Source organism: Sciurus carolinensis, chromosome 17 (assembly GCF_902686445.1).
Source record: "Sciurus carolinensis chromosome 17, mSciCar1.2, whole genome shotgun sequence".
NCBI classification, from domain to species: domain Eukaryota; kingdom Metazoa; phylum Chordata; class Mammalia; order Rodentia; family Sciuridae; genus Sciurus; species Sciurus carolinensis.
In genome coordinates, this window is record NC_062229.1 from 30,136,476 (window position 1) to 30,152,031 (window position 15,556).

General features: G+C 42.9%; 1 protein-coding gene across 1 annotated transcript; it reads right to left on the reverse strand.

Annotated features, from left to right (window-relative positions):
• Positions 1 to 7,499: 7,499 nt before the first annotated feature.
• On the reverse strand, positions 7,500 to 10,109 carry Ccr8 (C-C motif chemokine receptor 8). The gene is made up of 2 exons (XM_047532244.1): positions 10,035 to 10,109; positions 7,500 to 8,868 (listed from the first exon to the last, which is right to left on the reverse strand). Exons 1-2 carry the CDS (start codon positions 10,049 to 10,051, stop codon positions 7,788 to 7,790), a joined length of 1,098 nt encoding a protein of 365 aa, XP_047388200.1. The 5' UTR covers positions 10,052 to 10,109; the 3' UTR covers positions 7,500 to 7,787.
• Between the last annotated feature and the right edge of the window lie 5,447 nt (positions 10,110 to 15,556).

Sequence of the window (15,556 nt, forward strand, 5' to 3'; positions counted from 1 at the left end):
TGTTCTTTTTGCTTCCTATTTTTCCTAAACAATATACCATGTTAACAGTGATGTCAATGGTGATTATCTAGATGTTAGTAACCATTCTTTAGTTTGTACCTAAGTAAGATCATTTTGACCCACTTCCCCCTCTGCTAATGATTTCAGATCTCATAATGTTAGTTTGTCATTTTAAATCATAGCAACAGACACGATTGATGTACTGACCGATGGTATAAAAATTCCTGCAACCCTATGGTCAGGGCTTTCTTCCAACAGCCATTTTTAGGCCATTGTATGAGACAGTCAGACAGCCACCTAATAAAGACTCTCAAATTTGGACTTCTCAGTGGTGATCAGTCTGTTCTTATGTTGCACCCCACAACAGAGAACCCACTTTACAGAACCTACTTTGTAGTTTGCCTACTATCAAGTAGCTCTACCCACAGGGGGAAGGTTTTACTTTTGACAGAATGGCTGTATTTATTTATAAAACAGCATCCCTGTGTGACAGTCAATTTTATATATCAACTTGGCTAGGATATTAAACCCCAGTTTTTCAATTAAACACGTCTATAATGGTGGCTGTCAACGTATTTTGTAGATGTTGTTAACAACTACCATCAGGTGACTTCAAATAAAGGTGATTATCTTCCATAATCTGCAAAGGCCCATCAGTTGCAAGTCTTGATGACAAAACCGAGGCTTCCCCAAGAAAGCAGAAATTCTGCCTCAAGACTGCACCACCTGTTCCTGCCCTCCTCCTTCAGAGGCAGAGGGTAGAGGCTCCATTAAGATCTTCCTCAAGAGCCCACTGGGGCGGAGGAATGTTGTACTTGGAAATCAGGCTGCGATTCCTGCATTTGGTCTTGTCAGTGTCCTCAAATCCTTATTTGTCAACTTGAAGATAATATGACCTGACATCCCAGAATTATTGTAAAGAGCAAATAAAACAATATACATGGAAGCGTTTCATAAAGAGATAATCAAATAAAAAGTAATTGTCATTATATAGGGGCTCAGTAATTATTTGTAAACTGAGTTAAATATTTATAAATACCTTGGTCAGCTTTCTCTCATCCGGAGGCAAACAAATGCAGCTCATCATCATTCTATGTAGAATATGTATAATATAATATTTATATGTATATCATTGATTTATTTATTGTGGTACTGGGGTTTAAACACAGGGTCTCCCATGTGCTAGGTAAGCACTAATCTTTATTTCCAGTCTTTTAAAAAAATTATTTTCAGCTGAGTGCAGTGGCACATGCCTGCAATCCAGCAACTCGCAAGACTGAGGCAGGAGGATCAAGACTTCAAAGCCAGCCTCAGCAGGTTATTGAGGCACTTAGCAACTCAGTGAGACTCTGTCTCTAAATAAAATATAAAAAAGGGCTGGGGGTGTGACTCAGTGGTTCAGCGCTCCTGGGTTCAATCCCATTATTTTGAGACAGAGTTGCTAAATTGCCCAGGTTGGCCTCAAATCTCATGATCCTCCTGCCTCGACCTCCAGAGTAACTGGGATTACAGGTGTGAGCCGCCACATCTGGCTCTATGTAGAATATTTTCATGTTTGAACACGTGAAGTCATCTTCAAGCTTCATGTCCTTGGGTGAAGAAGAAACATCGAAAAAGTCCAGATTGGTCCATGTAAAAATCAGAAGTATTAAGCTCCTCTTTGCTGTCAGGATTGTAGTGCAAACGTATATTTCCCACCATAACACGTGGAATGACCTGATACCAACCTACTTCTAACTTGAACGCAGACAAGGAAGCAGACCTCTTGAAGGTGATGGTCACTGTTCCTGTAAAGACTGCATTGGCTGTCATAAAAAACATGGTGTCTTTCATGGTCCCTGGTGCACCTCCATGGATAATCCTGCAGGGCCCCATGAGGGGAGAAGGGAAGAAGCAGGCCCTGCACTCCACGGTCCTGGTGCTGGGGAGTGAGATGCCCAGGGCTCCCTGCCAGCCAGCGCCACAGTACTGCCCCAGTGGCGTGGCGTAGAGGAGCGGAACAAAACAAATGCAGAGAGAAGACCAAGATGTGTAAAGTGAGCTGTACCTGCTCAAACAGGGCGAGCCCTCTGCCCCGCCCCACCCTCACCCTCATATTCTGATGGATCTGTGTTCCCTCCTGAACTATTCTCAGTATAATGATGTGGGGAAAACAGCATCAGCTCTACAGGCAAACGCCTGACTCTCGAACCTACATTTCTAACCAATTGGAACATCTGTTTCTTCATCTATAAAACAAGAAAAAGCATTCTCTTCTAAAAGTTCTTGTTACCATTAAATTAACATAGCCAAGACCAGCAGAGGGAGCAGGGAGGCCCTGGGTTTGATCCCCAGTTGGGTTGGGGGAGTTAATGTAGCCCAAGTTCTTGGTGGTACAAGGTTTGGCATGTGGCCTCCACGGAAGAGAATAATTTCCCCCTTCTCATTCCTAAGTCCACTGCTTAATCCTCTGCAGTTTAGGAGGGTAGACATCAATGGGGAAGAATTCCCACGTAGGTACAGGCCACACCCTGGCTGAGTGGCTGAAGGAGCTTCCTATCCAAGGGAGCTAGTGGAATGAGGCCTGTCTCCTTTGCAAGAACTTGGCAGCCATGGCCCTTCCAGCTTCCTGCTCAGCCCACTTTCTGCTCTTTGACCAAGTAAATGCTCATATGAGCTGCTGGTTGGATGGCCACCAGGCCTTACCCAGGCAGCGTCTCCAGCAGGAGCCCAGGCTGGAACAAGCACATGTACTTCTTCTCCAAGTCACTGGAGAAAAGGATGTACTCCAAGCCAGGTCTCTCCATCTGGGTGATCCTGAGAAAGAGGGGCATCTTTGTCATTTGGACTAGAGAAAAGGTCCAGGTCAGTAAGAGGGACCTCAGGATGGTGCCTGACCCTCAGGATGGTCCAGATCTCCAGGTCAGAAGGCACCTGACCAGATGAGGACCTCAGGAAAGCCCCCTTCCCTCAGGATCCCTTTAAGGGAAAGAGATGCTTCCAGGAAGGGGAAGAGATCAGTGGTTTGAGGATCACTGAGGAGTAAGCTACCCATGAAATCAGGGTGCTGCTGTTTCTATCAAGCAACCGAGAAATGCACTGATTTGAGCGGATCAAGGAATGAGCAGATGTGAGTTCTTTCTTTAAGGTGAACAAGCGTATCCCCTCTCTAACCCCCACAGGTTTGGGGCTTGTTCAAATGAGGACTGTCTATACAGTATGAAATCTAAGGGGAATTAGCACGTTTATGGGCCTTCATTAGCAATCTTAAGTGAAATCTCTAGTATATAACGTCCAAATACAAAAATACCTGCATTTTTCCAAGAATCTCAAAGCAGAATTTCTAGATTAGTAGTTTTCCAGCTGCCCCTGTTTTTTATATGCTATATCCCCGTTCCTCTCATTCTTTTCCGTCCTATCATTCTTTGTCCATTCAGAGCTCAGCTCAAATAGACCACTAGAGGGAGCAAGTGTCCTGCGTCCAAAAGATCCTGATTACAGCGGGTGAAGGCACTGTCCTCTTAATCCTGGTCCTGCAGCATGGCCTGTTCTAGGCTGGCAGTAGGGTGGTCAGGCTGAGAAGCATGGAACCTGTGTGAGGAGGACAGTGGATTTTCTGGCCCATGTGGGAGGCAGGATAGGAAGAACCCAGACTTTGGAGATAGTCTACCCTTGAGATTCCAGATTGGCAGCCTCTTTGGGTTAACAATACTCATCTCTTTCTCCCTGATCAAATAATTTTTAATGCCACTCTCTCATTACAACAGCCCCAAATCATAAGGTAACAACTAATGGATTTCTCCCTCCGGTTAGAATTAGTTTAGTTTAATTTAGTTGAGTTTAGCTTAGTTTAGTGCTGGAGATTGAACCCCAGAGGATTTTTACCACCAAACTGCATCCCCAGGCCTTTTATTATTTTTATTTTATTTTATTTTACTTTTTGAGATGGGGTCTCACTAAGTTGCCCAAACTGGTCTCAACTTGCAATCCTCCTGTCCCACCCTCCTAGGTCACTGAGATCACAGGTGTGCGCCACTGCTCCTGGCTAGAATTTTAAATGAAACTTTCCACCTTGGGAATTATGCTCATGATGCTACTGTACTCCAAAGTGTATCTGAATTGTCCCTCAAGAGTCCATCGGTTAAAGGCCTGATCTCAGCTTGGTGCTTATCTCAGTATGAGGAATTTTTAAGAGGTTGGGCCTAGTGAAAGGAAGTGGTCACTGGGGATGTGTCTTGAAGGGGATATTATGTCCCCAGTCCCCTCCCCTTTCTTGCTCTTCTTGCCTCCCAGATGCCGTGAGATGAGCAGTTTCCTTTGCCATGTGCTCCTGCTGTGGTATGCTGCCTTGCCACAGGCCCAAGAACAATAGAATCAAATGACAGTGAACTGGAACCTCCAAAACTGTAAACCAAAATAAACATTTCCTCTTTTAAAGTTGATTATCTTAGGTATTTTGTTATAGTAACAGAAAATGACTAACCAAAACCATCCCATGTATGTCACTAACCTTGCAGAATGTATCCTTTGTAATTGAAGTTTCATTGTTAAACTAGAAAATAAAAGATTTAAAAAAGTATCAGGGAGTCTGTCTTTTGTACAAGGCTGGGATCTAGTGGGATTCCTTAGAATAATTTACCTAAATATGATATTTAGATTTTTTTTCTTTTCTTTCTCTTTCTCTTTTCTCTCTTCCCTCCTCCTCCTCCCTTTCTTCTTTTCTTTCTCCTTCTCCTCCTTTTCCTTCTTTTCCTTCTTCTCCTTCTTCTTTTCTCTCTCCAGTTCTGAGAGTTGAACCCAGCAGATAGAGTCTCACTAAGTTACCCAGGTTGGCCTCAATTTTCCAATCCTCCTTCTTCAGTCTACCAAGTAACTGAGATTACATGTGTATACCTCTGGGTCTAACAATTTTTAGATTTTGTTTATTTCCTGTGGTAATCCAACCCTCTCTACTTGTGGAAAAAAAAACTCAACTAAATTATACTTACAAAAGAGGCCCTTTAGCCACAGGAAAGTAATTGGGCTTAAGTAACCCACACACTTATAAAAAGAAAGCAAGTGTTTCTATGCTGAATATAGTAGACTTTAAGACAAGAAGTATAACTGGAGAAAAGAGATATTGCATAACAATAAAAGAACCAATTCAATAAAAAGGCATAGCAATCCTATATTTGTATGTACCTAATAACATGGCTTTAAAATATACACTGAAAAAATAAGCAAAAATCAAAATGAAAAAAAAAAAAATAGACAATCCACAATCACAGTTAGAGATTTTAACGTACTTCTCTTAGTGACTGACTGAGTAAGCAAAAGAAAAAGTCAGCAAGAGTGTAGAAGTCTTGAACAATCTGATTAACCAGCCACGGGCAGCAACTGCAGAATACAGCCATTCTTTCTCTTTCTCTCTCTCTCTCTTTTTTTTTTTTTTTCCAGAGCTTTATATTTATACACAGTAGTTGGGTTCATCCCAACAAACTCATACATGCATAGAAATCAATTTCAGTTCAAGACCCCCTTTCTTTCCCCCTTATGGCCATTCTTTTTAAGTGTAATAGAACACTTATCACAACAAACCAAATTCTGCATCATAAAACAATTCTCAACAAATTTCAAATAACTGAAAATATACATGTATGTAAAGTCTTCAAATGTTTCAAAATTTAAAATTAATTTCTAGGTAATTCATGATTCTAAGCAGGACAACACAATGGAAAACAGAAAATAATTTAAACTGAAAAAATAATAAAGATCTATTATAATAAAATGTACACCATATACCCAGGGCAGTGCTTTAAGGGAATTTTGTAGTTTTTTTTCTTGTGTGTGTGTGTGTTTTTTTTTTTTTTTTGGTACTGGGAACTGAACCCAGGGGTGCTTTACCACTGAGCCACATCCCCAGCTCTTTTTAAATTTTATTTAAAGACAGGTTCTTGCTGAGTTGCTTAGGGCCTTGATAAGTTGCTGAGGCTGGCTTTGAACTCAAGCCTCCCAAGTCACTGGGATTACAGGTGTGCACCACCAACCAAGCCCAGCTTGTAGATTTAAATATATGAACAAAGGTTGGCAATTAACAATGGAAGATTTTATTTCAAGAAGCTAATGTAAGACAGTAAATTAAGCTCAAAGAAAGCAGAAAAGATGAAGATAAGAGCAGAAATCAATGAACAGGTGAGGGCAGGAAACCAACAAAGCCAAAGCTGGTTCTTTGAAAAGATTAGTACAACTGATAAGCCCCAAAGACTGATCTAGAAAAGAGAGAGAGAGAACACCAATAGTCCCTATCAGGGCTGAAAAGGGATGTTACTTAGCTCCTAATGTGTTAAAAAGACAATGAGAAGATATTATGAGCAATTTAATGCTAGTAGACTTGTTAAATAAAATGAAATCACAACTTTTCAAAACTGAGACATGCAGAAATAGAAAATCTGAATGAGCTAGCCAGGCATGCCTGTAATCTCAGCAACTCGGGAGACGGAGTCAGGAGGATCACAGGTTCACGTCCAGCCTGGGAACCTTGGTGAGACCCTCCTTCAAAATTTAAAAATGGAAAGGGTTGGTGATAAGAAAGAAGTGGAGGAGGGGAAGGGAAACTGCAGAACCTCTGTCAAAGAACTTGTGTGCATAATTTGAAATTTTCCTGGAGAGGAACCCCAGATAAGTTCATTGATGATGTCTACTGAACATTCAAGGAGGAAATTATATCAAATTTATACACAAAGTATTTCAGAAACTAGAGGAAAGGAGAGTACTTCCCAATACATTTTAAGAGGCTAAATCTGACCAGGTCATGAAAAGAAAGGAAAATTATAGGACAATATCTCTCATGAACACAGATACAAGAATCCCAAGACCAAAGGATCATATTTAATTTTTCAGGAGAAATATAAGTTGATTTAAGATAAGAAAATCAGTGTAGTAAAGCAAATTAGCAACGATGGAAAACTATATGGTTACTTCAATAGATAAGAAAAAGGAATTTGATAACATTTAAATCTATGCATAATAAAGGTATTAAAAAGCAAGAACAGGGGCTGGGGATATAGCTCAGTTGGTACAGTGTTTGCCTCGCAAGCACAAGGCCCTGGGTTCAAATCCCCCACACCACAAAAAAAAAAAAAAAAAAAAAAAAGCAAGAACAGAAGTTCTTCAGTCTATTAAGATTATGGTTTGGTTTTGTGCAGGGGGTTGTTTTGTTTTGTTTCTTGAGACAAAAGTTCTTGCTAAGTTGCTGAGGCTGGCCTCGGACTTGTGATCCTCCTGCCTCAGCCTCCTAAGGATTACAGGGTGCACCACTGCAACTAACTAAGAATGTGTTTTTTTTTAATTAAAATATTTTTTATTTTTACAGACACATTTTGATTCATTGTATACAAATGGGGTACAACTTTTCATTTCTATGGTTGTACACAATGTAGATTCACACCATTCATGTAATCATACATATATATAGGGTAATACTGTCTGTTTCATTCTACTGTTTTTCCATTCCCACCCCCTCCCACCCCTTTTTCCTCTACACTATCCAAAGTTGAATGTGTTTTTTTAAAAATACCCTACCATTAGCATTATGCTCAATAGTGGAACATATGGAATATTCCCAGAATAGTACCAATGTTTTTGAAAGTTGAGATTAACTTGCAATAGTAGGAATAGATTAAATATGTAAAATATGTCTTGTATCTTAAACCAAAGTTCCTGAGAGTTTCCCTACATGTGGCCTCACAGCCCCCAGAGAAGTCAATTTTATCTCTTTAAAGAGAAGCGGCAATGGAGGCAGAGGCCGCTGTGAGACCCCCCTCACCCCCTTACAAGATGTAGTCTATGCTGGAGGAGCGGGAGGCAGAAGGGTGGGAAGATGATGGCTTTTCCCACCCCTCCCTGGGCATCTGTCTTCCCAGGGAGGGGAAGATGTGGCTGCAGCTTTTCTGAAATATTTCCGAGAGGTATTTCTTGAACTTCTCACCCAGAAATGCATAGATAACAGGGTTCACACAGCAGTGAGTGAAGGAAATGGTTTCTGTGACATGGGTGGCGTAAATCAGCCTCTGGCTCATGACACATCCATCTAAGACGTGCATGTCGTGCAGGGATGTGAGGAAGAGGACCACGTTGAAGGGGACCCAGAAGAGTAAAGACGCAACCACCACGATAAGCACCAACTTGATGGCCTTGGTCTTGTTGTGGTTTTGGCAAGTCTTCAGCTGGTGCAGGATCCTGGCATAGCAGAACAGGAGGATGGTGAATGGGATCAACAGGCCTAAGATGTTTATTTCGAAGTGGGTGAAGATCTTCCACTTCAATGTCTGTTGACTGTAAAATGAGTAACACTGGAGAACACCGTCTTCAGAGGCTACCTGGTAAAATACTAGCAATGGGGCAGTGGCTATCACGGTGATCAGCCACACTGCCAGGCTCAGGACCGTGCCTGTTCTGACCGTCCTCACCTTTATGGCATACACAGCATGGACGACAGCCAGGTACCTGTCCATGCTCATGAGCGTGATGAAGAACATGCTGCTGAAGAAGCCAAGGTAATAAAAACCAGAGAACACCTTGCACATGAAAGTCCCAAACACCCACTGGTCCAGCTGATAGTGGGTCTGAAAGGGGAAGGAGAAGACAAAGAGCAGGTCAGACAGGGCCAAGTTCAGGAGGTATATGTCCGTGATGCTCCTCAGCTTCTTGCAGACCACAAGGACCAGGATGACCAGGCTGTTTCCCAGAAGGCCAAATACAAACAGGAGGCAGTAAATGATGGCAAGAAGCAACTTGCTGTCTCTCTGGATAAGTTCCCCATCACAGGGGCTGGAGAAGGTGTCTGGGTAGTAGTAGTCGGTCATTGACGTCAGGTTGGGCTCAAGGGTATAATCCATCAAGGCAGGGGACCTGGCCAAAGAGACACATAGAGGGTACTGCAAAAGTCACTCCTTCCTTATTTTTATTTAAACAAATTTGGTATATGTGTCCACTCTCAAATGCATATGTTGAAGCCCTCTCCCCCAAAGTGACGATGTTTGGAGATCGTACTTTTAGAAGGTAATTAAAGTTAAATAAGGTGATAAAGGCCCAGTCCCTCCCTTTCCTCTTCCTCCCTCTCCACTAATTCTTTCTTGCTTTCCTTCTTTATTTTCTTCTCTCCTCTCTCTCTCTTTCCCTCTGTCTCTCTCTTTCCTTCTCCCCCACCCCGTTCTTTTCATGCATATGTGTAATATTGTTCTGTGTTCACTTTTCACTTACATCAGTGACAGAATGTTTCTCATTTTGTATTTTACGTGGTTAGAGATACATCTACCTGATATTCATAAGTTCAGTTCATTTCTTTTAATTGCTTTCCTAAGCACCAGAAATAGCTAAGTTTAAAATGAGGTAGGAAAAAAAAAAGACCCCGATTGTACTAAAAATGAAAATGACTAGATTCACTAGAAGTAGACCTAATGAAAACTGCAATTCAGTTGTATAAAAAATAATATGTATTTCAGTAGTAGAATGCATACTTAGCATGCACTAACCCTGGATTCAATTCCCAGCACACAGACACACACACACACACACACACACACACACACACAAACACACATATGCACACACACACGCGCATACACATCTCCACTGAAAGGCATAGAAGACACCTTAAGCCCCCATGTGATGATTAAAATAAAGTATATTCTATATATTAAGACCGATTCCCCCCAGATACTTAATGATAGGAGGAGCCCAATGTGATGATTAAAATAAAATATATTCTATATATTAAGACTGATTCCCCTCAGATGTTTAAAGATTGGAGGTGTCTTTTCTTATCTACTTTTCACTCATGTATGAGATTTGATTCCCTCCTATATCCTGTGGAGAAAATAGCATGGCTTGCTACTGGCTTGCCCCTCTCAGCTAGAGCCACAGGCAGTCGCTAAAACACATGTGGTTTGTGGTCTCTGAAGACATGCAAAACTCATCTCTAAAATACTAGCCTTCTCTCTGTCTCTCCCTAAGGACATAAAAGTGTCCCTGCCCACTCATCCCTTCCTTTCCCAAGGAGGACCATCAACACATACCTTAATAGAGTCTTCATTCTGGAGGTTTCTGTGGTGCTTATTTCTTCTCAGTCCTCCTCTGTCTACACATTTTTCTATATGACTTTGCAGTACCCTCTGTCTCTGTCATTTATGTGACTTTCTTTGGCCAATGGGGTGCAAGTGAGCTGAAGGGCTTTTATGAGGAGGAAGACTCTCCTTTATAACTTATCCAGTCTATGCTGTTGTGCTCCTGGCAACAGAAAATAGATATTAAAAAAAAAGATCAACCGGGGCTGCCTTGCCGGCCACCCGGGTTGCATGAGCAATTAAGACACACTTGTTATTAGTAGTAACAATTATTAATTCTTTTTAAGCATCACTGAGGTTTCGTCATTGGTTGCTATGCAGCCTTGTTTTGATTAAAAACTGATAGAAAAGGTCTTGCCAGATTAGGAATCTTTTAGACTTGCAAAGTTTGGGGGAGCTAGAATGTAGGAACAACGAAGATTGTAAGCATCGCTGCTCTTCGATTTGGGAATGCAGCTGGGTTCATAGCTCATTGGTCATCTATGCTTAGGTTGTTTGTATGGAAAATGTAGTTTCTTTCTGGAGTGCTTGGGAGGAAAAAAAAATAATGTCCGTCTGAAGGGTGGAGTCAATGACATGCCTTTAGGCAACAGTAGTTCTTTCCTTTTCTAATTTTTTTTTTTTTTTTCAGAGCTAGGATGGAACCCAGGGCTTCATGGTAGCTAGGCAAGTGCTCTACCAGTGAGCTATGTGCCTGCTCCTCCTATCCACACTCTTAAATTGACCCTATCTAGCTTTTCACCACAAACCTGGAGTAGGAGCACACAGAGGTCATCACCATCCCTCAGGACATCATGATCTGGGAGAAAATTTGCCTAAAAAAGAGGTGTTAAGACAGAACTCATGGAAGTCGAAAAATAACTGAAAATGTTGCCAGAGGCCTGACTCTGGAGGTGCCCAGCCCTTTGCCCCTCCAGCCTTTTGCCCAGGCAGGAGGATTGCAAATTCAAAGCCAGCCTCAGAAATTTAGCGAGGCCCTAAGCCACTCATTGAGACGCTGTCTCTAAATAAAAATATAAAAACGTGCTGGGAGTGTGGCTCAGTGGTTAAGCACTCCTGGGTTCAATCCCTGGTACAAAAAAAAAAAAAAAAAAAAAGAGGAAAGGAGCTTTTATCAGTGTAGCTACACCAGAAAGAAAAGGGAACCCATGTTCTTAGAACTGTCTTTGAGAGATTGACAATGACTTTAAGGCTTTATAGAGAGGGGAATGAGGGCAAGGGCTTGGGGGGTCTCATAGCCGAAGGGTCTGCACAGCTGGCAGGGCAGGTCATCTCAGTTGGACATGGTCCAGGCACACGGTAGTGTACACCAATAGTCCCAGTGACTCCAGAAGCTGAGGCAGGAGGAAGCCAGGTACCTTAGCAACTCAGCAAGGTCCTGTCTCAAAATATAAATTAAAAACAGCTTGGGGATGCAGCTCAGTGGTAAACTGCCCCCGGGTTCAACTCCTAGTAGCAAAAAAAAAAAAAAAAAAAAAAAAAGAGTTACATTGGCTGCTGGACCCTCCTCCAAACACAGGAGATAAAAAGAAAACACCTGAGGCAACCAAGGAGCCTCTGCCACCCTGCAGTGTGGCCGTCTTGCAAAGGAGCATTGGAAGGCAGCTAAAGGCGCACTGGGGAGTCTGAGAAGAATGTGTCCAGGGAGACCTGCGGCCAACTTCTGGAACTCTAACCTAAGATAATAATCCAAAATGCAGAAGGGGAGAAAGGCTTCTAACAAAACTACAATACCATATCATTTCTGATAGAAACTACTTGGAAGGTGTTTAACAGCGTAAAGAAGAGCAGACTGCTTAGTTCTATGGAAACTGCACAGTCATCGGAAGCGTACGTTAGAGGAAAAACAAAGCAAAAATATCACATTTTTTCTGTATTTTGGCCAGAACTGTTGCCTCACCTGTCTTAATCCATTGTGCCTTCTTCCACACAATGACAGCAATGGGCTTTTTAGGGATAGAACTTGTGCTGACACATATATAGTTTATTTCTGCTCTTTGGGATCAGCCCACTGGGGTGAGATTCACCAGCACAGGGGATGTTGTGTGGCCAGGTTATCGAGGGCAAGGACCTATCCGAAAGATAAAAACCACTTAGCCACCTTATCACACAGGTCTCAGGCCCAAAGGCCATTGCTGTAAGGCCCAGGTTATCCCAGGAGGGCAGGAGAGGTGGGCCCATCCCTGTGGTTCACATGGCCCCAGTGGAGGAAAAGGGATAAACTCTTCCCAACCTGCCAAGCACGGACGTTTATCCTCCTCTGATGAGAGGCAGCAAGGGAAGGGAAAGAGGAATCGTGATTTCTCCTTCTACTGCTTCTTTTCTCCTGGATGTGTGAGGGAAATTTTTATGGAAATGGGAGGGAGGGAGATAGCCTGTTCCCACCTACAGACGACACCCTAACAACTTCATCTCTTAGAAACCTCTGCCTGTGACTGAACATGTATCAGCTAACCTCCCCCCACCAACCTCATCCGGGTTCTGACGAAGTTTGGGGAAAACCCTAGCCCTTTTATGAAAATGCTATAGGTGATAAGCAAAGATCAATGGTGAGCTGACAGTGAACTCAGGGTTCTCTGGTGTGGCTGACCCAAGCCGCCATGGTGGAAATGATGACACCTCCCTCATCAGCAGGGGCAGCTGCTCCTCCCTCCCCACACCCAGCTAAACAAGGCCCGGGGGCCTGGGGTGGAGATTCCCCCAAGCCCACTTCCAGGTGGGGCCAGACTGACAGCCCAGCCCCCAGGACAGAAGGTATCAGGTGGGGCCAGACTGACAGCCCAGCCCCCAGGACAGAAGGTATCAGGTGGGGCCAGACTGACAGCCCAGCCCCCAAGACAGAAGGTATAAGATGTCTGAGTGCAGGATGTGGGGAGCCCAGCAGCAGTGGGATGATTTCCATGCACCACATTTCCTGAACTCAGCAGAGCTGGGCACTTGGTGAAGGCTGAGTTTTACTAAGGCACTTGACATGTGTAGAAGAACCCACTTAAAGGAGGCAATTCTGGGGCCCGGTTGTGCTCCAGAAAAATCTTTCTTGTAAGTTATGATCCTTCTATCTGCTGCTCCTCCACACCTGGCACAGGGCTTGGTGGACTCAGATTACTTAAATGGTTGAAGGAAAAATGAGACAAGATGAAGATGTAGCAGTCAGGTGAAGCTCTGTGGAGAAGGACTACACAGCCCAGGGTTAAGGACTACACAGAGGGTTGGGTGGGTGGACTGAACACACATCTTCCCTCACTCTGCGTATGAACATTCTTTTGTCTATATATATATATTTTTTTTTTTAATTTTTTACATGACAGTAGAATATATTTTGAAATATTATACATACATAGAATAAGTATAACTTGTTCCAATTAGGATCCCATTATTATGGTTGTACATTGTCGTGCATTCACATATGCGGATAGCAAAGATACGTCTGATTCATTCTACTGTCTTTCCTATACTCGTTCTCCCTCCCATCTTTTCATTCCCCTTTGTCTAGTCCAAATGAACTGCTATTCTTGTCGTGCTCCCTTGTCGTGGGTTAGCATCCACATATCAAAGAGAACATTCTGCCTTTGTGTTTTGGGGGGATTGGCTTATTTCACTTAGCATGAGAGCCTCCAGTTCCATTCATTTACCAGCAAATGCCATAATTTAATTCTTCTTTATGGTCGAGTAATATTCCATCGTGTATACATACCACATTTTCTTTATCCATTCATCTGTTATTAGGCACCTAGTTTGGTTCCATGGCTTGGCTATTGTGAATTGACCACGCATAAACATTCGGAGGCTGCTGTAACAAATGACCACAAACTCAGTGGCTTAAACCAACAGAAATTTATTCTCTCACAATTCTGGAGACCAGATGACTATAAGCCAGCAGAACTTCCTTTCCCTGGGAACTCTAAGGGAAAATCCTTGTCTCTTCCAGTTATTGGTACTGCCCCAGCAATCTTGGCTGGTGGTCACATCACTTCAATCTCTACCTCTGTCTTTTCATTTCCTTCTCTTAAGGGTGTGTGTGTCCAATTTCCCTCTGCCTCTGATTTATAAAGACATTTGTGATTGAATTTTGGATCCATGCAGATAATCCACAATCATCTCTTCATCTCAAGATTATTGATTTAATTACACCTGCAAAGGCCCTTTTCTCAAATAAAATAATATGGATAAACTCCAGCAATTAGGACTTGATATCTTTGAGGGCCATTATTCAACCTCCTATATTCTGACTCTTTTTCCAAGTGGGAATATTTAAGTTCAGAAAGGTAAAGTGACTTATCGAAATCCCATAGTAACTTGGTGGTAGAGATAGAGCCAGAGCCCAAATGTGGGTCTTCTGTGGCACAGCCCAGGGTGCTTTGCTCATTGCTCTGCATTAAAAATTCTCATCTGGAGTCGGGGAGCAAGCAGGCGGGTGAGCCAGGCCGCCTAAATTGCGGAGGTAGGTGACAGGCAGCTATCCTGCCCACCCAGCAGGCCAAGGACAGGCATCATAACTGAGCGACCCTACCTGACCCCTGCACCTAGGTCAGAGCGAGGTGGCGGGCGAGTCAGGCCGCTTGCATCGTGGAGGTAGCAGGCGGGCACCCAACCCACCTGCCACCTGCCCAACACCAGGCCAAAGACAGACGCCACCACTGAACAACCCCGCCCGACCACCACCCCGAGGTTTGTTGCCATCATGGAGCTAGCCAGAGGCTTCTTTATAGGCTGGTTCAGGCATTTTGAATTACTCCTGAGGGCGTGGCCATCATCATTGGAAGGACAACTTCCTTCCTGAGACACCAACAGGAGATTAGAGGACCTTTGACAAGACCCAGGAGCCAAGAAGAGGAGGTATTGAGAGACTCGGGACCAACTCAGAGCCACCGGGGAATATACCCCACCTGAAGGCCACCACCCCTTGAAGGCCAGCTTCTTAGTGGAGCACTACATTATCAAGTTCCTCCAAGACTTCAGGATACTGAAGGCTAAGAGGTGAGTTATTGGAAATCTACAGAGACAATATTAGTCAATAGAGGAAATCTGCAATATCCTAGAGTTTCACTATTAGAGGAGTAGATACCTGAACAATATGAGAAAACAAGGGAAGAAAATGTCCCAAACAAACCTAGATGGTATAGTAATAAAATCCAATGACAGCATGGCAGAAGAAATGTCAGAAAGGGAGTTCAAAATGTACATAATCAAAACGATCAGGGAAGCAAACGAGGAGATGAAAGAGAAATTGCAGGCATTGAAGGATGAGATGAAAGGGCAAATGCAGGCACTGAATGATCGCACCAATCGACAGTTAAAAGAGCAAATACAGGAAGCAAAAGATCATTTCAATAAAGAGTTAGAGATATTGAAAAAAAACAAACAAACAGAAATCCTTGAAACAAAGGAAACAATAAACCAAATTAAAAACTCCATAGAAAGCATAACCAATAGGCTAGAACACTTGGAAGACAGAACCTCAAATATCGAAGACA